Source organism: Streptopelia decaocto (assembly GCF_964273445.1).
Source record: "Streptopelia decaocto genome assembly, chromosome: 5".
Taxonomy (NCBI): Eukaryota; Metazoa; Chordata; class Aves; order Columbiformes; family Columbidae; genus Streptopelia; species Streptopelia decaocto.
Genome location: NC_138659.1, coordinates 36,156,578 through 36,179,470, shown reverse-complemented (window position 1 = coordinate 36,179,470; position 22,893 = coordinate 36,156,578). Strand labels below are relative to the sequence as shown.

General features: G+C 43.6%; 1 protein-coding gene across 3 annotated transcripts in view; it reads right to left on the bottom strand.

Moving 5' to 3' along the window:
- PRKG1 (protein kinase cGMP-dependent 1) overlaps positions 1-22,893 on the bottom strand; it is a 468,886-nt gene that overhangs the window by 369,040 nt on the left and 76,953 nt on the right. For all 3 annotated transcript variants that reach the window (XM_082054422.1, XM_082054421.1, XM_082054420.1), the window contains exon 2: positions 11,876-12,042. In XM_082054422.1, coding sequence (XP_081910548.1) covers positions 11,876-11,999 — 124 coding nt within the window. In that variant the 5' untranslated portion in view covers positions 12,000-12,042. The remainder of the gene's footprint in view (positions 1-11,875; positions 12,043-22,893) is intronic.

Sequence of the window (22,893 nt, the reverse complement as noted above, 5' to 3'; positions counted from 1 at the left end):
AAGGATGTGCCTGCATAACTACAACAGGATTATTGCTTTTCCAGATCTGCATCATCTCAAACCTCAGCTGCCACTGTTATTTATAATACAAGAAAGCTACCCAGGGTTATTTCATGTTCTAGTCGTTTCACAAAATAGCAGTTTCCAGTCAAAACTTATACAAATATTTAGCACAAGGATGGCAAACATCTTATTTTTATTAGTTTTTCAGTCTTAAATTCCTGCGTATTCAGATTGCGTTTAATACTCAGCTGTGCTCGGATGGACTACGAATAGCAGCTGCTGGAATACATTGTAATTTTCATTATTTCAGAAGAACACAATGCGAACACTGATCTGACATTTTGATATCTTCAAGATTGCTTTCCTAAGAGCAAAACTCTCATTTTCACCAAAAAACTCATCTGCCTGGGTGACACAAAAGTTTGAGACCGGGACTAACATATTAAACCAAAAGAAAAATAAGAAAACTTTGCTGAAGAATGACATTTAAAAATAAATCTCTGCGCTTCCCTGGATGTCTATGGACTAGAATTCCCTTTCTTTCTCAATTTTCCTGTTTTCTCCCTTTCAATTTCCACTACAGATACAAGAGGCAGGAAGCCCTTCTCTCCTTCCCCTCCTCAAACTCTTTATTTTGAGCTCTGTACAACCTAAAGCATTAAAAAAGGCCAATGGAGCCTAACAAAGGGGAACACTTTGCCTCTAACGTTCCTTTAATAATAGTTTGGATTGCGAACACTTGAGTCTTTCTGTCTGCACACAAAGACTAAATTATATAGGCGTGGATTTTAATGGGCAGAAACAAAGGTCAAAATCCAGGCGCTTTCATGTGTGCTATTATGATAAAAAGTCCTTTTATTTTCCATTTCAGTTGTGGGAGTTTCAATAAAAGGGAATCATGGAACGGTGGGGGAGAAAGAAAGACATTTGTTCCTCCCTTTTCAGCTCCTATTAATAAAATGAATGAGGCTTTATCTCCCCCGTTTATGTTGTAAATAAAACCCCCTTACCGACAAAGCAGTCTCTGCATAACTGCTGAGAAATAAAAAATAAATAGCACATCAACTATGATCTTATGTGAGGCAACAAGCACACATTCATTACGTTTCCTATACAGCGGGAATCTTTTGAAGGAGGTTACGCCTCTGCCTTTTCTTCCCTGAAGAGCGGAAAATGAATATTTGGCTGCCTGCAGATGAACCAGGTTGTACGAATGCAGTTACAGAATCTATCTATTGGATACACACTCAATACTCCTCCCTAGCAATGAGGGCTGGAGCTTTTGCTCTCTCTGCTCCAGCCTTGCTCCATAATACACTGCAAAGAGACCGCGAACTTTAGATTCCGAGAAGATTATGATGAATGAAACGGTAAGAGTAGTAAATACAAGTGAACATGAGCAGATTGCAAAGAAAGCTGGGCATTCATTTGAAAAAAATATACATATATATATATATATATATATATATATATATATATATACATAATTTTTTTTCATGTCATCTTGACAATAAAACTTTTCTAGCATTGCTTAAGAACCTGTCAGCAGAACTTTTGCATCCAAATCCCCCGGGGAAGCTTGTGCTGACAGCACAACCTGAATGAGGCCAGAAGGACAAGACTCGGCTCTGCAGGTGCTTGGCTGCTCTGATATAAACGCATTATATACTGTATAAACCCTCCTCTCCGCTCCCAGTTTGGCAATGCCTTGAGAAATTTGAAGCTGGTTGATAATTATGACCGTTATTATCATTATTATAACTATTTAGACAGCTACAAGAAATTATATTTGATAGGTCTGAAGTCATTAGCTCCCAGCTTTGATTGCATTTTCTCCTCCCCCCCTAGCAAATATTGGCTTAGAATGGCCAGAGGTTAGGTTTTCATTACTGAATTACTCAATTAAATACTATGCTCAGAATATGGGTACATCCTCTTGCCATTCCTGAACATAAACTGTTATATGTTACATAAATTATTATATAAACAGAAATTATTATATATTATCTATAATAAATGAGGTTCTTAGAGATGTGTTAGAGGTGGACTTGTCAGTGCTGGGTTAACAGTTGGACTTGATGATCTTAAATGTCTTTTCCAACCAAAGGGATTCCATGATTCTATGATCCCCTCCATCTCCCAAGTGCTGGGGAAGAGTTTATAGAGCAGAGGGGTGAAGGGCTGAGATTTTAAAACATTTCTGATTGCTCCTCTGTCATTACACGCTCACGTTTTGGTTGATATCTCTTGAGGATTTCTGTGAAGTTTAGCCCACCTTCCTTGGAGAAATATCAGGCTTGTTTTAGCTTTAGTTGATGCTCTGAGACTGTGTTATGTCCAGCCTGAATATTGTGAGAATCTTAGTGATGTTACTGTGAGACCTGCTTATCTTTAAGGTAACAATATTTTTATTTTCGGCACTGTTTAGAGATAGTACTTTTATATCACTTGCCCATAATTCCAGTCATGCCCCTGACCAGCGTATGATGAAAAAAGACAACTGAGTACATATGTTTTTATCAACCGTGCCTTGATATACTTGAAAATACTCAGAGCTTCTCACTGTAGATTCTTAAGTGGTATTAACAGCCTGAGAGTGAACCGAGGAACCGGCAGCATAAGAACAACAAAAGCAATGCCATGACTCGGCAGTCACCTGCATTTATGGCTGCGACATGAAAACCTGGCGTGCTCCAAAAACCCCCACGGCATCAAAGACGCAGCTACACGGTCACTGCAGCGCTCTGGGTCTCCATCGAAATCTACTTTGGCATTTAACCTGGGGCCTTGTGTGTCTTCAAAGGGGTTCGTGAACTGTAAAACTACGGTTATTTATTGGTTACAAAAATCTACAAGTACTTCTCGCTAAGTATTTTTACACAAGTAGGTAAAGCATGGACTTCTCTGTGTGGCTGCCGTATGGAGAAGGCTGTTAGAAGTGTGTTTCTATATTTTGCCAAATTTTTATCAACTTAAAACTTGTTTCTAGCAGTCTTCTAGGAGACGATAAATCAGGTATTCAGGTGCTGTGTTCATTTACTGTGCTGGTGTGAGACAGCCTTGCGTATGGCTTGTACCATAGAGAAACTGAGTTGAACGCTGTTGTTCTCATATGCAGTACAGTACAAATGGAAATCTTCCACCATTATCACCTAGTTACTTTAATTTTATAGTGTTCTAATAACTGCCTTTTCAAAAAGTAGTTATTTACTCATACTAACAGCAGTAAGTATTTCTTGGACTTGTTTCATGAGATGAAATAGGATATGAAATTCTGGTGATCACTGTGGCACTGGTTATAGGCAGCGATTGTGCTTGTGACAGATACAGTTTGATATTTGTTCTGTATAAAGTAATTATTTTTAAGGCTGCAGAACTAACTCTTAGCACTTTAAATGCAATAAAGACACTAGAGGTTTATAAACACAGTGCTGTAATAGTGCTGCAACATGGTACAGGTGATACACTTACTTACCCCTTCTGCTAAAATAGCTCCAACCAAACTGCAAGTTGTTATATATTTTTTGTGATAACTGCTATGAACCTCTCTCAGCAGGATGCTGAATCAGAGCAAAGTGGGGTTTATAGAAGGAAAGATGACGGTGTTTTATAAGGACAGTGGGAGCATTCATTGTCACCTGAGCCGGGATTAGGGAAGGAAAGGCTGTGTAATTCTCACAAGTATTACAAAATGGAAGAGACCCTCAAGACCATCGAGTCAAACCATAACCCACCCTGGCACTGCCCCATGTCCCTGAGAACCTCATGTCCATCTGTCCAACCCTCCAGGGATGGTGACTCCAGCCCTGCCCTGGGCAGCCTGTTCCAATGCCCCACAGCCCTTTGGGGGAGAAATTGTTCCCCACATCCAACCTCAACCTCCCCTGGCGCAACTTGAGGCCGTTTCCTCTGCTCCTGGCGCTTGTTCCTGGGGAGCAGAGCCCGACCCCCCCTGGCTCCAAGCTCCTTTCAGGCAGTTCAGAGATCAGAAGGTCTCCCCTCAGCTCCTGTTCTCCAGCTGAACCCCCCAGGTCCCTCAGCCGCTCCCATCACACTTGTGCTCCAGCCCCTCACCAGCTCCGCTCCCTTCTCTCAACTTGCTCCAGCACCTCGAGGCCTTTCTTGGCGTGAGGGACCCAAAACTGCCCCCAGGGTTCGAGGTGCCAGATGTGAAAACATCTACTGCCAGCATGCTTCAAGGAACTTGGTTGACAACCTCCCTTGCTCCTTTGGCCCACATGCACATTCACAGCATAAGGAGCTCCAGGAATACTCTTTTAATGCCAATGCGTTGCACAAGGGATGGTCTTCAAGCCCTAGAAAACCAGTGGCTCCATGAGAGGCCAGTTTCCAACAGGGAGCTGCTGAGATGTCCTGCACACCTGGAATGACACCTGATATTTCCCCCCTTGCCCGCTCCAGCACGTCCTCACAAAGTCTGCTCTGCAGCAGGGTCACCTTTGGAACGAGACATCAATCCTAGAGAACCTCCTAAGCCCAGAGAACCTCTGAAAAAGGTCTTGCCCTGATACCCAGAGGTCTCAGCACTGCACATGGGAGATGTGGGGAGGGATTATAAATTTCCTAGACAAGCAATGACCACTAAATCACTTATTTCCATGGGAACACAAAGACTTGAATAGAAAACCCATGAAGGTTACAGGCTTCCAGCGAGAAGCAGTATCTCTGAGCACAGGATAAACCCTACTCGTGCCCCACTCTGCAACAGCAGCATAAAAAAAGGAGAAAAACACAGAAGAAAAGGAAAAAAAAGAAAGGTATGGAGGGAAGCCAAAGATATTAACCAGATGAGTGCAAAGAGAAACTGTTGCCACAGTGCATTTGCACAAGACGAATGGAAAACCCTGTGAAAGGTGGTTCTTCAGAGGCCAGTGATTTGCTGGCAGGCTGCGCAGAAAATCCTACTTTGCCATAAGTGTCTAATTGATTCCTTCCTACACAGTGCTCCTTATGGACACTGCATAAATGCTCTCCAGTCTCAAGAGCCACCTCCTATCTGTGCGATGAGATGCTATTTTTCGACGTTTGCTTGGGAAGGCAGATCCAAAGCCCTTGAGGAGAGGCTCAGAGACTGAGGTAGGGCCCAAAACACTCGTACTGAAAGGCAGAATAAATCTTAGAAGCCTCAATTGTGTTGGAAAATCCCTGATTGCAATGGATGCAGCTATTAGTACCTTCCTGGGCGTTCCTGGGAGATGTAGAAAGGTGGGAAAACACCTCAGAGGACCTAGACCAAAAAGGCAGGAGCTTCATGGTGGCCTGAGACAACAATACACCAATCTTGAGGATGTTGAGAGCAAGGATATTATTTGGGGGGACATGACAAACCCACTGTGGAGCCAGGCAAACCCCAACCTACATGGGCTCCACTCCCTTTCTCCAGGTACCATCTCAGAGCATAAAATGACCCAAAACGCCCCAGCAGACACAAGAGTTGAGCCAACATCTCTGCATTTAATTGACCGATCTAGAAACTTCATGTTCACATTTGGCCCCAGAGGCTAAATGAATTAAAAACAGATTAAAGAATTCGTCAAGTTTGTTGCAGGCAGTATCCTTTCACCAAAACTGGGAAATAAATAAAAGGAAAAAGAAACCCAACCAACCAACCAACACCAACACCTCAATATGGGGTTTTTTTGAGGTGAATGAAGATCACCATGAGCGTTGGCAAATACCAGCATGGCCAGGAGAAGCTCATGCATTTGGACCTTGAAAGGACAATAGTAACAGGCCGTAATAAAGTAAGGGATCTCTTGTAAGCACAGAAAGATACAAATAAATGTGGTGCAGGTCAAGAGGCATGATGCATTCTCTCCATTGAGCTGACAGTGCTACTGCTGTTCAGGATTTGTACTGGGGAGCAAAGTCATTTAGCCTACTTAAATCCAAAATGGGCCTCTGTTTTCCATTTCTCTTTCATTTAGAAGACTCAGTCCTACCAAATCCTTTCTCTGAGAAGGAACTGACTCAGAAGACCCGAGGGCTCGAAGAGCAATTACATCCTATTAAATCAGATCTTTATGAGAGCAGTCCATAGAGAGAGATAACAGAGGGGCCAGAGGCGGGGTGACACACAGACAGACGGGACGCAGCGGTTGGGGATGACTGCACATCGGGCTGCAGGGATCATTGAAAACAACTACATCACAGAACTGCAGAGCTAGGCAAAAGCAAACGGGAGAGGGAAGGGTGAGACTCTCCAGCACGCACTGAGAAGCGATAACGAGGATAAGCGATGACGAACTCTTATGGCGTCACAAACCGCGGGCTGCAATACCCCGCAGGAAGCAGCGAGGGGATGTCTCGAGGACCGCGGGCAGTGTCAATGTCCCTGCTTTGGTCTGGATTCAACAGCAAAAATCCCCAGAAATGGGGGGATTTTGTCCGTGTGAGAGCAGCGAGCTCTGCGCCCCTGATGAGAGGTCTCGTACAGCCTCCTGCATCTCTCTTTGCACTTCAAATGGCTGTGGGGATTTTGTTTGTCTTCCCTCATCAACACCGAGTTTGACATCCTGTCAAATCCTGCAGCTCTTCGGAATACATTCCTACCTGAGACATCTCTGCCTGCCAAAAAACACATTCCCATGGGAAGTCACAATTAGCCGCTTCATTGCTTTGGAGAAGCCACCAAGAACGAAGCAAGAAACAAAGTCTCCTTTAAAAATAAAAGGCAAACCTCCACGGTTGAAGGCAAAAATAAAATTCAATTTAAGAAGCGAGGAAAAAGCTACTAAAAGAAGGGCTGGGGGAAGCGTAAGGCTGTTTCTCAGCATGGATTCTTAAAAAGCTGCTTCTTCCCTTTTCATGCCTGCAGAGCTACGAGCCCACAGGGTATTGGTGACGCTGTTTCCCTCCAGCTGTGGTGCAGAGGTGCAGCCTCAATGGGGCTTTGCAGAAGGACAAACAGTCAGGAAGGATCTTGCAACACCTGCCACCAATACAAAATCAGAAGCAACAAAATAGTTAATTGAAGTATTTTAACCTTCCTCCCCCCGCCGGCTGGCTGTATTATTTCTTCCATACTTTATGGGAATAACAACAAACATAAAAGGCGGGCTCTTTACACCTATTAATATAGTTTCTAAAAAACATCAGGCGTCTGTTTATAACAGCATGACTCTTACCCACAAGAGTCTAAAACTTGTACCTTGTCGCCTGATTTATCTGCAGCTCTGGTGCTACGTTTTCTTTTCATAATGCACCCATCAAATGTGACATACTGCAGCTGACAGGTTCAGACAGAGAGGGAGCACAAGAGGAAACATTTGGTTTCAGCTGTGGGATATCGCATTTATCCTCATTAGTGCGAGGGAACACCCCCGCATAACTCAAACCTGTCAACACCGCATGGATCGCTCTGAGAGAGACCTTCCCAGGTTCTCACCTTTTTAAGTGCTTTCAGAAACTTTTAGAAATACTATGCCCAAAGAAAGCTTTGAGATAACCAATGCAAACCTGCAAAACTAGAACTTGGAAAAGATTTGGTTTATTTTTCCTTAAAGAAAACTGGAGGTGGTGGGATAATTTAAGAGGCAGAATAAGAGTAACCAGCGAGAACCTTTCCCAGCTCTGAAAGAAACTTCAATTTTAAGACATTCTGTTGAACCCTCAATATCCTTCCTCATCAGAAAGGTAATATTTCCACTAAGTTTATTTTAGTCTCAGTGTTGTTTCACTTGCAGGGTGCCAGCACAGCCCAGTGCAGGTGGATGAGCCACAGCATCACGCGTTCCCCTCGTCACCCCCAGTTTCACCAGCCCAGAGGCATGCTTAATGCTTTATGCTTCCAGCAATTTCAGTATTCATTCCAATACTTGCTTAGATCCCAAATAAGTTCATTTCCACCTTCAAAGCACCGCTACAAGGGAAATCTTTTGGTGTTGCTATACATTAAGGGCATTTCTTTACCCAAGCCGGTTAATATGCAAAAGTCGTGAACTAAGAGATGTTCCCCACCCCAAACCATTTCAGAACTTGATGAAACACCAGTTCCTACCTTGCTGCTTCATATAAATCCTTATTCTGTAATTCCTGAGAGCCACCCAAGACAAACAGACACACGCCATGTGCCTCAAGAGACCATTATGACCAGTTACCTTCCTGCAGGCATAAGGGAAAACTTTGGAGGGGAAGAGAAACACTCGATTGTACAAAACCCTGCTAAGGAAACACAGCTTGCTCCAGCCCCCCCAAATCCAACAGCTCTCTGTCCTGAGAAGTCTTTCCCAGGCACAGGATCCAGTTTGTGTTACTGTTTCACCATCACACAGATACCTGATGACGGCACTGCTGCTAAGGAACAGGGAAATATTGAAAATGCAAAGAACAGCATGTAAACAGCAAAAAAACCCTAATGGAGGTCAGGTGAGGTATAAAACCGTAAGATCTCTTTCCATCGGGCTCCGATGCGATGGTTCCTTCCTTCCCATGCTCCAGGTCATTGTGCCTCACTGTGGGTACCTCCCTTCTCTCTGGAAGAAATACATCGGCATCAACCTCATTAATTGTGTTAACTGCTTGGCTATTTGCATTTAATGCACAAGGGGGTTTGTGCCACAAATCCTTCAGACTCTGTCACCTCAATGATGTAAATAAGCAGGATGATGCTAGAGAACTATCCTGTTTCCAGGGCTGGGACACAGTGGGGCCAGCAATAGTCCGGAAGGGCTGAAAACAGTAAGTCAGGGGCCCTTATTTTCCAAAAGATGGAAATCTGGCCAGGAAGGCACAGACTACCGCTAGAGTCAGCCCAGAAGCAAACTACTAAAAGCAAAGCAAGGCCTAAATTCGTGATTCAGCCTCCTGAGAAACTCCACTTTCAGCTCCTGACTGGTAGAACGTTTCAGTTTCCTCCTCTCCCCATCTACAGCACAATTTCCAGTTTTCTCCCATTTTCTTCTATTGTGTTTCACTTCTCCCTGCCCCGTTTGATACATAATAGGTTGAATAATTAAATATATGAAATATTTTCTTCTTGTGTTCTCAATGACCTCAGTCTTTTCTCAAACTTCACCGTATTAACTGACTTTTCATCTCTAAAGTCCAATCTCTTCATGAGTGCTGCTCTGGTTCCTGATAATACAAGAAGTACAAGGAGGGCAAAAAATCTGAGGAAAGACATGAAATAATAGCAAAGAGTTTGTAGGTCAACATTCATCATTATCCAGCCTTTGAAGATTCACCGAGCTCAACAAGTGTCACATACACATGTATTTTAATGTTCACGCTAAAGAACCCAAATAGTCAAGGAACATAATTGTAAAGGTCTCATCAGGATCAGTAGAGTCCTCATGTCTAAAGAGGAAAATTAAAACAGAGATTAAAACAGAGACTACCGCTGCTTCACCGTGATAAACGAGAATGTGGAAAGTAGCAGTGAAAATGATGGATATTTTCAAATCCATCTTAAATTATTATTTTAAATTAGTCCAAGGAAACATCAATACGTAACTCAGACTCCTGATAAAAGGCTCTATCTAAACATTGAATCATAAATTATAGACATGCATAAGGGTATTGGGTATCAAATGCTCTACATGAGTAATTTTTATTCACATTCAGCACAGCTATAAAGCCAAGTAAGGAATTCCAAGAGGAACTTATGGAAGCAAGACTTGCAGCATTTATTTGATTTCTGAGACAAGAAAATACCTCTCATTATTACTCATAAAGATGGGTTTCTCCAGTAGAGTTTTGTATAGAATAAAGTTTATAAGTTGGGCGGCAGGGGGTGTGTTAATAACCAGGAGGCCACAAAATGATGCGCCCAAATGAACGAGCGAGCCTGCTCTCAGAACCAGAACCCAACCCAGCTGATAACGTCTGCCTCCATCTCCATTACTTTACCATCACTCATTGCATTATGTCTAAACATAGACTAGAAACTCTCCATAATTTTGTTTGCAAAGCATTATGCATATTTACGGAGCTGTCTAAATAATCTTAAATTAAGTTACAAGATCAACTGAAGTCTGGGGGAGAGCCAAGACGTGCCCTCATACATCGAGGGCTGCCAGAAAAGCAAGGAGAAGCTAAAGTACACAAAAACCCTGCAAAAGTTGTACTTGATTTGATACACCGTTGTTTTAGAAGACAAGAATCAACAACTGAGGGATGGAGTTTGGACCGACAATTAGAAACATCTGCTTAATTCAAGAAAGTGACAGTAACAGTAAACCATCATTGGATCAGATAAAGGGTCAACTGAGTACCAAGCCGTGTTCAGTACCCCAAAACATGGTGGAAATCCCTACCCAATCCTCCCCAAAGAATGTGAAGAGACTGAGTGAGAGATCAGTATGCGCCGATTTTGACCGTGTCCTGTTTGAGGGGGTTTTTCAAAGGACAACATCCCAAACCAGTCGTGCAGCACAGTAACTGTGAGCGTGCCCTGTTGCGTTGGTGTTTGGGAAGCGAGCGCAGAGCTGTGCACTGAAAACCCTCCACATTTTACCACCAAAAAAATACTATTCCAGTATTATTTTAAAGCAGTTTTTGATTAGCGGCAGAACAGATCCTGTACCTCAGCAAAGCAGTCTCTGTATTCAAATGGAGGACTGAAAAACCTAAATATTTACATGTAATGCTGGGGGTGGAAACAGAATTTGCTTTGGTATCCCACACTAACTACTTCAGAACAAAAAATACCACTTGAATACACCAAATTTAAAAACATGAAAAGCTGAAGGAATTAAACCTGTGGCTTGAGAAAGGACTTAACCTTAAATGGCCAGACTATTAAAGCTGTTTTGGGAAACTAGTGAAGAGCATTTGCAACTATTCAGCATTAAGAGCTTGGCAGGAAACCATGTTTAAAGGATGGCTTGCTGCCTTGAAAGTGTTTTTGTTTAAAAGAACCATTTAAGAAATTAATTTGTGCATGTACATGTACATATAAACACACAAGTTATATATAACCTGTAGTTCTGTGCCCTATTTGCTCAAAAGATATGGGCAAGTGAGGAACCTCCATTCCCCTTAGGTGTTACCAGGCCAAAATGCATGTGAGTCTACCAGATGGTAAGAGCATGAATTTTATAAGCATTTATCCAGTTGTGTTGTACCAAATCACTTGTTGCGTTATCCGAATTAAAACAGAGACCTTTGCTCAGAACTCACTATCAGTCACTGTCAGGAGTGGGATGCTGTAGTAGACAGACATGAGGTTTGATCAAGCTTAGTAACTCCTACAGATGAACCAGCACTTTGTTTAAAAAGAAAAGACAAACACATATATAAAAGATGCCCGATTTGACATGCCAATAGTCAGAGAACTTGGAAAGAGTAAGATCCAAAATACAAATAGCTGACATTTTGGAGAAGCAGAGCACTGGCAACACCTGTCCCACTAAATGATGTTCAGAAACCTGACAGCTCCCAAGAACAACACAACATCCACCGCCCTCGCATCCCACCGCAAAACAAAACCCTGCCGCAACACACACTGTGACAAATCAGATGTGCTAAAGCGCAGGTGCTACACTTATTTCGCTCACAGCACAGAAAAATACCATTTTCTATTACACAATGCACTGCTTCTGCAGAGAGCCCCGTGTGCTTTGTCAACATCTCCAAACTTGTCCTCAAAATACCCATGAAGTAGAGAGCCATGACCGTATTCTCGTTTTACAGTCTTATCTCCTTTCCATAACAACATTCTTTCTGTTAAGTCCTTAATTTCTATAGCAAACCATTGGTATTGCCTCAAAGCCAAAGAACTACATTTAGCAGAGGTTTATGCCGCTGGATGTCAGGGCAAGGTTTGAAATTATTTTTGCCTTGAAAGAAAGTTTCCATCCCTGTAATGTGTTGAAAAAAAGGAAGGAAATATTAGCTTTTTAAGCCATACCTTCCATGACATACACGAGGGAACCCACGTCTCCTTCCTTGATGATGCAGCTGTCTTTGCCATATTCCACGGGATACATACAATCCACAATCTCCTGGATCTGAGACAGCTCCAGGTTCTTCATGAAGTCATTGTCGAGGATCGCCTCCTTTATTAGCTCCTTGGACCTGTGGGAAGAACCAAACCAGCAAGATTTAGCCACCATCCATCAGCTGAGTTAATTCATAGCATGTGAACTTTAGCACAAGCACGTGGTGCCCCAGTAAGTATCTCCTTGGGAAAAAATTCCAACCTTTTCCCTAAAAATCTGATAAAGTCCATCTGCAGAGAAATACCAAAAATTGCAGAAATGTCAACTGGTAATTATTTTGTGTAGGAAGTTTTAGATCCATCAAGTATTGAAATAAAAATAGATCTCATGTGATTGCAAGATCCTCTTTTAGCCACAAGTTTCACATCTATAACAACATCAAAGAATAACACAGCTACTTGAAATATCCTCCATCTACAAAACTGAAAGGAAACACAAACAAGAAAAGGATTTATGAGGCAGATTATTATATTTTGTATTAAATTATACAAATCAGAGCCCACAAAAGTGCGATAGCACACTGATGCTTTGTGTATTAATCAAATACTAAAGGCCATCCTATTTACTAGAGGAACCACTATTAATTAATTTAAATGGAAAATTCCAATATTCTATTAGTGTGCATAAAATTATCCACGCTGGTTTGGTTTGGCACGCAATGGGGCTGGAAGCCTGGAGTTCTTAGCAGCCCCTTTGCAAAGCTGAGTAAGGAAGGAGTTGTTTCCGAAGACACAGCGTTCTCTGGGAGAATAAACTAGGTCTGTAACGCAAGCTGCTCTCTCCAGAAGTGCCTCTGCCGTGGTCATGTTATGATAGAAAACATGCAACAAAACAACTGATGTGTTTTTCCTGTGATTCTTCTGATTCCTACAACTAAAATTCTCCCCAGGCGCTGAGTCCCACTCAGGTAAAGCCCCAAGTGTTCCCTTCGGACCGTCAAGTTCAACCTGTTCCATGTGCTGATGCGGCATAACCACTGCATTATGCCATTTTGCAAATACATCCCAAAGCAACTTGCGCAAATGAACAATGGAGGAGGCTCAGCCTAGATCTAGACCAAAACTAAAGCTCCTAAAATGCCCCCAGGGTGGACACCGGGACCTCGGCCCTTCATTTCTCCTTCTGCAACTTCATTTCTCTGGGCTGATCTATTTGCTCATGTGCTCATAGCCCAGGCAGGTAACAGCTACCTGCAGAGCTTATGCATTCCAGAGAGATTGTTTTATTTTGGAAATATCAATATGAAACACGGTTTTCAAAGAAAGATACATTAATGGATCATATCTTCTTGCAAAAGAGCCAAATTGGGACTTCAGAAGTCCAAAACCAGCCAGACAGCCTCGGAGATATTGCGCTACCGTCTTTTTAAAATACACCTCAAGGTTACATGCAGCACAGATTTGCTTTGTTGATGTTTAAGATGCTTTTGATGCTTTTGATAGCCGCGAGGTGGTTTCAATAGGACACATCCCGAGCCCATCAGCGCCGACAGGATGGGAAGCAGACCAGACTCCTCAAGCACCGTCTGCAAGATGACACCAACTCCTCAAAACCCTTTTGCTCTCCAGCAATCTAATTTGACTTCGCATCCTGTCGCTCCAGTTCCTCACGCATGCAAATAATAACCACCAGCAATGCCACGGCTGGGTTCCTTCTTGCAATGAGCTGGTGATTTGGGAGGCTGACTAGATGACAACCCGCTTTCCTTAATCCCTCCTCCCCCGTTAGAGTGAGGCTAGCTTTTTAGGCTGAGCCTTGACTCAGTACTGCTCTTTTGGTCTTCGCCACCCGCACGGGTCCCCCCCGATCCTCCCAACAAAGGCACTAATTATCAGCATTACTCAAACCGCCTGCTGAAGAAGAAAGCACAATGAAAGCTTTTGCATTAGTCATATCAAGTAGCGTTACAATTTCAGCCATTTCTTTCATTCCGAGGCTCCAAATGAGGTTTTCTCCTTGAGAAAATAAAGTCAGCCTTTCAAGTGGAGTGTTTGGAAAAAGAACCGCGAGAGACCGGAGGGAATTCGGACACTGTTCAAGTCAGTCCCCCCCCCCCCCGACCCGGTAATTTAGAGGCCCTCAGAAGAAAAACAATGCTTTTCTTGTCAGAATTAAGCACAGCGAAGGATTTGAAAAGGATCCATGAAACTTGGTGTAAACGACAGCACAGGGGCTGAGAAAATCCATCCCAAGTCCATTTTGGGGAGAAGCAGCAAAACATACACAACATGAACAAACTTAGGGGACTCGTGAGCTTAATAGTATTATTAGAGTCTAAGAGAACAACTGATCCGCAGCCCCTGCCCTTCAACGTAGAAATATCAGCAAAATTAAAGCTCAGAGGCCCAACCAAGTCATTCCAACCCTTTTAATGACAATATGAGATACAGCCATTATGAGGAAAAAGCCACACCGGCCGGGACATCAATAATGCAGTTTCATCTCTGCCACATCTAAGCACCTTAAATTTAAATATCTCCACAGAATGGTCCGGATAACAACTCAGTCTTGCTTGAATGTAACCAAAATAGATATTATTATTTAAGGATAATTAGTTAAAATTAGACTTCAAACACAAAGCGTGAGAGAAAAGCACCTCCAGCTGCCCACAAACTGCGCTGGCTGGAGGAACAAGCACCTTGCAGCCCAAAGTGCCTCTTTATGAGCGTCTAAACCGCACTTTGTCGTTGATAAGCTACAAAGCTTTTCAGCGGGAAATGCTCCATCTGTCTAGTTTGACACATTGGAGAATCGGTTGATAACCAAAATTCCATTGTCATAGCTACAATACGAGTTACCCTATTGTTGCCCGCAAGAGGATATTCGTCGCTCTAATAACTCAAACAAATGACTCATGCAATGTACATTACCATTCCCACGTAGCTGAACACACCAGGCCTTCAACAACTTCTACACTGTTTTATTACAGCGTTTTCTTTCAATATAATCCACAGGTGCATTTTCAGGGAAATAGGTTTTTCTTTTATATGAAATGAAACTCAAAGAATACAAATTTACTCATAGTTCACAATTATTGCATAACTAATGCCTTTCTAAACCACACCATTCCCTAATCATCATCATCACTATTTGAAAACAGCGTCTATCCAAGATGTGTGAATAACACAGATCTACCTAGTAATACAAAAAAGGTATTTAAAATGGTCAAAACTGCACTCCTGCTATTGCAAGTAAGTGGTTTCAACAAGATACAGCTGTCTCACTACCTCTTATTTTCAAGGAGTATTTATTCTATATTTTCAAGTTTCTAACAGGAACAATCTGCAGACAAAATCAACTACTGTATTTGTAAGGGACCAGAACTATTTCCAAACAACCCTGTTTTGAGAAGGGGGTTATTTTCATGAATATTCACTTGGTGCTGAATCGAAGGGCTCCTAATGCAGAGGGTCCATTCAGAGTAGAAAGTGGCTGTTCTCGTCTCCCCTCTCCAGAGGCAGGAACCTGGCACTAAGCCATTGGTTTTGCCGAAAGATTAATGATCAAATGCGATGGAGACTTGATGAACAGTTAAAAAACTAAAAAAATAAATAAAAGGGCACAATCCTTTGCGATACATCCTTTCCCAAATCAGTTTAAGCCCACCACGGTAATTAATAAGGCAACAGCAGGAACAAGCTAATTGCATTCTAATTTGCAGAAGTCATGCAAAAAGCACCTTAAGAAGTTTGCTGAAAATACACTTAATACATGAAAAACCTGTATGGCTGGTTGTGAATGCCGCTCAGAAGAAAAGCGGATATAAATTCACGCACATCCTAATTCTGTAAGTGGGGCTCCTGCAGCCAGCTCAGAGCCAGCAAAACACAGGGCAAATATTCCGCCCCATTTTCTGTCTCATCAGACAGGGGCCATGTGTCAGCTGGGCTGGAAAAAGCTTGTGTCAAAGGTTTCCCTCATTGCAGTGGCCATAAAATGCAGAATTTCACAGAATCACAGAATGTCAGGGATCGGAAGGGACCTGGAAAGCTCATCCAGTGCAATCCCCCCATGGAGCAGGAACGCCCAGATGAGGTTACACAGGAAGGTGTCCAGGCGGGTTGGAATGTCTGCAGAGAAGGAGACTCCACAACCCCCCTGGGCAGCCTGGGCCAGGCTCTGCCACCCTCACCATGAACAAGTTTCTTCTCAAATTTAAGTGGAATCTCATGTGTTCCAGCATGAACCCATTACCCCTTGTCCTGTCACTGGTTGTCACCGAGAAGAGCCTGGCTCCATCCTCCTGACACTCACCCTTTATATATCTGTAAACATGAATGAGGTCACCCCTCAGTATCCTCTTCTCCAAGCTCCAGAGCCCCAGCTCCCTCAGCCTTTCCTCACACGGGAGATGCTCCACTCCCTTCAGCACCTTGGTGGCTGCGCTGGACTCTCTCCAGCAGTTCCCTGTCCTGCTGAAACTGAGGGGCCACAACTGGACACAAGATTCCAGGTGTGGTCTCCCCAGGGCAGAGTAGAGGGGCAGGAGAACCTCTCTGACCTACTGACCACCCCCTTCTAATCCAGCCCAGGTACCATTGGCTTCCTGGCCACAAGGGCCCAGTGCTGGCTCATGGTCACCCTGCTGTCCCCAGGACCCCCAGGTCCCTTTCCCGTACGCTGCTCTCTTAATAGGTCATTCTCCAACTTATACTGGAACCTGGGGTTGTTCCTGCCCAGATTCAAGACTCTACACTTGCCCTTGTTCTATTTCATTAAATTTTTCCCCGCCCAGCTCTCCAGCCTGTCCATGTCTCTGGATGGCAGCACAGCTTCCAGTGTCAGCCACTCCTCCCAGCTTGGTGTCATCAGCAAACTTGCTGACAGTCACTCTATTCCCTCATCCAAACCATTGATGAATATATTGAATAATAGAGGCCGAGAGTTTGGCTCCAAACCTGCCGCTAACGGCTGCTCACACAGGTGCAAAGGCACAAGGTAGAAATTTGGCTTTGCAGCAGACGTGAAAAAACACTCTGAGATGTTACGCAGCCCTGGATAAGAAGCAAAGTTAATGCTACAGTGGTTTGCATTGCACACAGTAAAATACCCAACCTTGTAATACAGCCTGTTGTTATCCTGACAGTAATTTGCATCTTACAAAGAGCAGAATGATTCCTCATCTCAAGCTCATCACCCACAGCAAAAAAAAAACCCCACATTTTCTAAGCTAGATATGTACCTTCTGGCACATACAACAAATATTAGGACAAAAAGCTCATCTTTGTCCCAAAAGGTCTTATTTCAACATCAGAAAAGCTGCTTGCTGAGTTTAAGGAAGGGAAGAATCGATGGAAAGACTGATGCCGTGTACATGTGGGGATGCTCACGGAAACACGGAGCCATAGGGTTTGCCATGGGGTCTGCAGGAACCTCGGGTCCACAGAGCTGATTAAACAGGAGAATAAAAGGAATGAGGAGTTCAGTTGAGACAACAGTGACACGGAGCAGGTGGAAGCAGACATGAATTTTACGCTGGTCACCAGTATAACGCCACAGCTTCCTACCGAAACCGCTTTAAACTCTCAGGCTGGAGCAAAGCAATAAAAATGAAAAGCAATGTACTGGGCAGACAGGCTGGAAGGCGGCTCAGGAAAGGGAAGGAGAAAGTGTATTTTGTATTAATAGTCAAGAAGAAGAAAAGAAAAACATGCAAAGCCTTTTCTTTAGCTGTTCCTCTCTTTTCAATATGACTTTTTTTGCCAATGCTAATGGGAGGAGAAGGAGCATTTTTTCTAGAGCCTTCCGCATTGAGTGTCTGCCACTCCTACTAATGACCTCAACACCCATATTCTTCAATGCACACACAGAAATTGGACCAGGCTTGGGGACGGTGTTCACTGTGTTCAGAGCAGTAACAACGCAGCTCCCCAGGGGCTGAGAACTCTACTTACTCCTCTGATAAACCTTGCTCAAAGCCACCACAACCAGTGGCATCTTCTTTGTGCTGTTTCTTCATTGCTGTAAAACCCCAGTTAAATACACGTGTACATCCTTCACATCTATCCACTGTCGCCGTTGAGACGGACAAACAACATAGACCGAGTTCTTCCAGGATGAAAGTAGTAGATGCCATTTATTGCCACAAGTGCATTTTTATACAGTTTTACCAATTCGTGTGTCTCTTCACTCTTGGTTACAAGTTACAGCAGTAACATCTCATTGGCTATTTTTGCTGTCATCAGTGTTACTCTTTTACTCCCTTCTCTCACGGGTACATCCTTAACATCCCCAGACACTCCTTTACTCCCATCTTTCTCATGGGTAGGCCTTCATATCTTCAAGGCTAATTTCTGTTCCCATGCCCTCCGTCAGGGAACCCACGGACCCACCGTAGTCTCACAACCCACCGACTAAACCCAGCGAGCGCATTTAGAGAAACTCATGCCCAAGCACTACACTTTTGGGAGCTCCCGCACAAGGAACCAAACTGATTTCAGTAGATTAGAAACACAGAAAAAAAATCTGCGGGCTCTGTCTCAGAATATGATGAGCAATACAGGAGTCCAGACGATTCCCACCACAACCGTCTGTTTAAAAATCCACAATGCGAAATGTTTAGAAGTGTTTACCTATACATCCCTTCATTTCATAAGGGGGCTTCCCTTCCAAGTAACGCAAAAAGCAAAGGCTGCAAGTTTATAGCAGGTTTGGGGAAGCTCTTTGCTCAGAGTCCTCATTCACAGAGCTTTGAACTACGTTCTTAAGAGTACATAAGACCAGAACGTATACACACTGCTGTGGAACAGGACCTCAACATTTCAGCTTCCAGTCTGGTTAACACCAGAACACCTGGGTTATCAAGTAGGAACCTTTGTTCTCTCTTTAACCAACAAAACTAAAGAAAATCTCTGACAGAAGGATGTTTAATCATTGAGGACAGCGATACAGTGAATAATTTGTGTGTTAGAAAAGGTCTCTATAGAGGTGCTCCCTTCAGCATAGAAAAGCCCCCACCTTCTAAAAAGCAGTAAATATATAGCTACAGATGCCTTACTAAAAAATGGCTATTGCTTGCTATAAAATCATTCCGTTCACCAAGTGGCCCATTGATCCTACATGTATTTTTCCTCATGTTCGGCTCTGTTTATGAACACTGTGGCCTGGCCAAACATGCAGAGGTTCAAAAGTAACAGCCTAAAGTCATAAAATGACACCAAAATGCCTGTCGACAGGAGAAGGGTTGAGATCTCACCCTTGCACTCATCCCTTCCCAACCGGCTGCGTTACGTGTTGCAGGTCTCTCAGGTTCCTATGTGAGAAATAGAGGCAGAAAGCAGAACTTTCCGAGCTGCTGATTTGATCCCTCCCACAGAAACGCCCGGACCTTTCAGTAAAATCTGGGGCTTGTTTGGACTCTCATGCTATTACCAGTCCATAACTCTCCATTAGCTGTTTGTTTTGGCTATGGATGAAGACAGCGTTGAGTGTTCCTTAAAGGGAATTTTAAATATAACTCCAGAGAGCTATTCTTGTCTCATTTAACTGGGAATAAGAGTAGGATTCAAACTCGGGACTGAATAACATGAAGGCCCTTAAATATACTTGAGGATTTTCTTTACAGTGCCTGCCTTTCCCACAACATACAACCCACAGTTGCCAAAGGAAATTTCTGAGTAGGATCTTAAGCATCTTCAGCTGAGACTGTTACTTCTATTGGATAGAAGAATATGTTCTTCAGAGGAGTACGCTCAATTGTTTTTAAGCCGACATCCTGATTAAAGAGACAAGCAACAGGGAAAGTAAGTGTGCCCCAATCTAAACCTGTAAAATGAAAATAATCTCCCCATTTTAATTCTTCCTTGTACTTAAATACAACTTACAGTTGCAGAATCGTGTTGCTCTGTAGAGAACACGTCAATCAGACGGTTCCACTTCAGATTTCTAAATATATCAGTAAAACATGCAGTTCATTTACACTGCTGTTCATTATATCGTATTTTGGCATTCAACACTTAAAAGGCAAAATGATTTGAGAAAAAAATGATGAAATCTCCTTTCACCTACACTGAAAATTTTCAGTACAGAAATACTGCAGTCAAGAGCTGGTTAACTCTCGCATTTTAACATGTCTCACCCCACAGAGCTTAATTTACCGTCCTTTTCTAGGCTAGGATTTTGCATCCTACAAAAACCCAGTTTTAAATACTGGAAGTGTTGGCAAGCTCAGTAAAACAAAAACCAAGTCAGCTCTTGCCAACACAATTTGCCTACGTCTGAAATATCTGACACCTCCAAGGAACTCCCACATGGGCTTCATTTTGACAAACCACTGCCAATAGATCCAAACGGCATCGAGCAGCTACTTGATGACCCGAAACAAACAGCAATTTGGGCAGCTAATTATAGGTGAAAACATGTAGCAAGGTCATGGTGAAGAGGGAATAGGGAGATACCCGGCCAAAAATAAGTGGTCTTTTGAGGGGTGTTGTCCCAAAGCATCTCGCAGTTTTGGTGCTCGCATCCAGCGCTGCTGAGCCGGAGTCTTTTTGCACCAATAAAAATAGCAGAGAAAACATATGTAGCCATATGTCGCAACACCAAGGGATCCAGAAACAATCCCAGCTCCTCCAAGAAGGAGATCAGTTAGCAAGAGTTGAGTCGCCGAGATCCAGACAACACATCTTGAAGGTCACAACGATGCATCTTGAAAAGAACCACCTACTTTAAAGGCAAGAGTTTCTCCATCAATCAAGCAATTATCCGTATACACTCCCACTCTTGGCAGCTCCACGGAGTGAATTCTGGCTGCGGGCAGGTCTGAGGAGTCCAGCTAAATGGCAACTAAAACAGCTCCCTCAAGTTTATTAGCATATTTGGAGGTCTGCGTGGCTTCATAGTGATAAATGAACATGCGAACCACATTCAGATGCCCTGGAGAAGAAAGTTACTGATAGCCGCTACGGAGATGGCCTTCACCCTGGTGGGATACGCAGGAAATCTGCCAAGTGGCCAATAACCTAATTTAAATAGATGCAGAAATCCAATTAGAGATCCTCTGAGCAGAGACAGCTCATTCTCATCTCTTGGATTAGAGGCTACTAACACGTCGCAAGCTCGTCTCGATGCACTGTGGTCCGGGAGAAATGAACATGCTGCGCAAAAGCACTTGGAATAAGAACATCAAAAGAGAATGTTGGCACAACGGCATAAATACATAACTCCTGCCAGTGTAAGTTTGGGACGGGGTTTCACAGAAAATGTGATATACGGGGCGGGGGGGGATAGTGACAGAGATTTAACGTCACTTACTCTGATTCACCTAACACTTCTGATGGATGTTACTGTCACTGGGAAAGCTGCTTCAGCTCTTCTGCTTTTCAGCCACCTGGAGAAGTCCCCAGCTGAAACGCCATAGGTGTACAACAGCAGAATGCAGATGAGCGCTCGGAGCCTTAGCCGCTCAGTAAATATTCTTAGGGATTTTAGGGAGAAATACTTCTTCCTGCTTTACGAGCCGCTAAAAGGACTGACATGAGCAGCCATGCTTTGAGATATAAATATCTGAGAGACGTATGGGATTATCTAAACAACGCACCCCCCGCGCCGAGGAGCAGGAGGCAGGGATTTAAAGGCGAGCGCTGCCGAGGTGCCGACGTGCAGAGGGGTCACTTGGGGAGACGGCAAAACTGAGCGCGGCCCTGGGAGCTCCGTCGTGCAGGCTCTGCCTGGTCTCCTAATAAACCAGGTTACAGCCAGGGAAGCACCTTTTGGCAGACAATACGAACGACGACACAACTTGATAACATTTAAATGAAGAAAGAACAGCAGCATAAGGTGTCTGTGGAGAAGCGGGGAGGCTGGGGCTCGTAGCAGGGCAGCACCACTGACAGGTTCTTTCCCTTCGAAGTCGCATATGGGAGGGATAGTCACATTACAAATATTATCTTCTAAGGTGTGTTTCCACTTGAGCATTGGCTGTCACCATCCCGCTAAGCTTTGAAGAATATCCCGACAGCAACTGCCTCATATAAGATGCTTTTTTTGTTCAGAAATGTTCTTGCTAATCTTGTTTTAGGAAGTCAGCTAAGAATCCCAGGCTTCCGATGCTGCCTTTGGCTGTAACCAAGAAATGGTACAGAAACTCTGAAGCAGAAGGATGCAGATGTTGTCTTTGTGGAGGGGTGCTGGGGGTGGGACGGCACGAGAGCCGCACAACCCAACCACCTCCGGGAAACACATTTAGAATCATAGAATCGTTTGGGTTAGAAAAGACCATCAAGATCATGGAGTCCAACCATAACCCACCCCTGGCACTGCCCCATGTCCTGAGAACCTCATCTCTGTCTGTCCAACCCTCCAGGGATGGTGACTCCAGCACTGCCCTGGGCAGCCTGTTCCAATGCCCCGCAGCCCTTTGGGGAAGAAATTGTTCCCCACATCCAACCTCAGCCTCCCCCGACGCAACTTGAGGCCGTTTCATCCTATCACTTGCTACCTGGGAGAAGAGACCAACATCCTCCATGCTATAACCTCCTTTTAGACAGTAGTAAAACAAAAATTTCTCACAAAAAAGCCACCATGACCCCAAACTTGGAAAGCTGCAGCCTCAGGGCAACATGTTCATACAGTCTCAGACTGCACAGTAAAGAACAGGAGGCAAAAGCAAATGTGGTGGGGTTTCAGAGAAATCTCCCTAATTCCCATCAAATACATGAGACAAACTCCAGGGATACCTGCAACCTATTCCACCCCATCCAGCCAACACAAGTCAGAACGAATTCTTTTAAATTGTTTTGAAGAGTTACAGTGACAAATATGACACCAGAGGAAGGGCACCGATTTCAGACGGAAGGCAAGGAAAAGATGAAGAGCTTTAAAGGACTTTAGGGAACGGCCTCTCTTTGATCAAATTAACTGCTCTCCAGAAGAGCTGAATGCTTCCAGAATTTCAGCCTGAAAGGATATTGAAGGGGAAATGTCATAT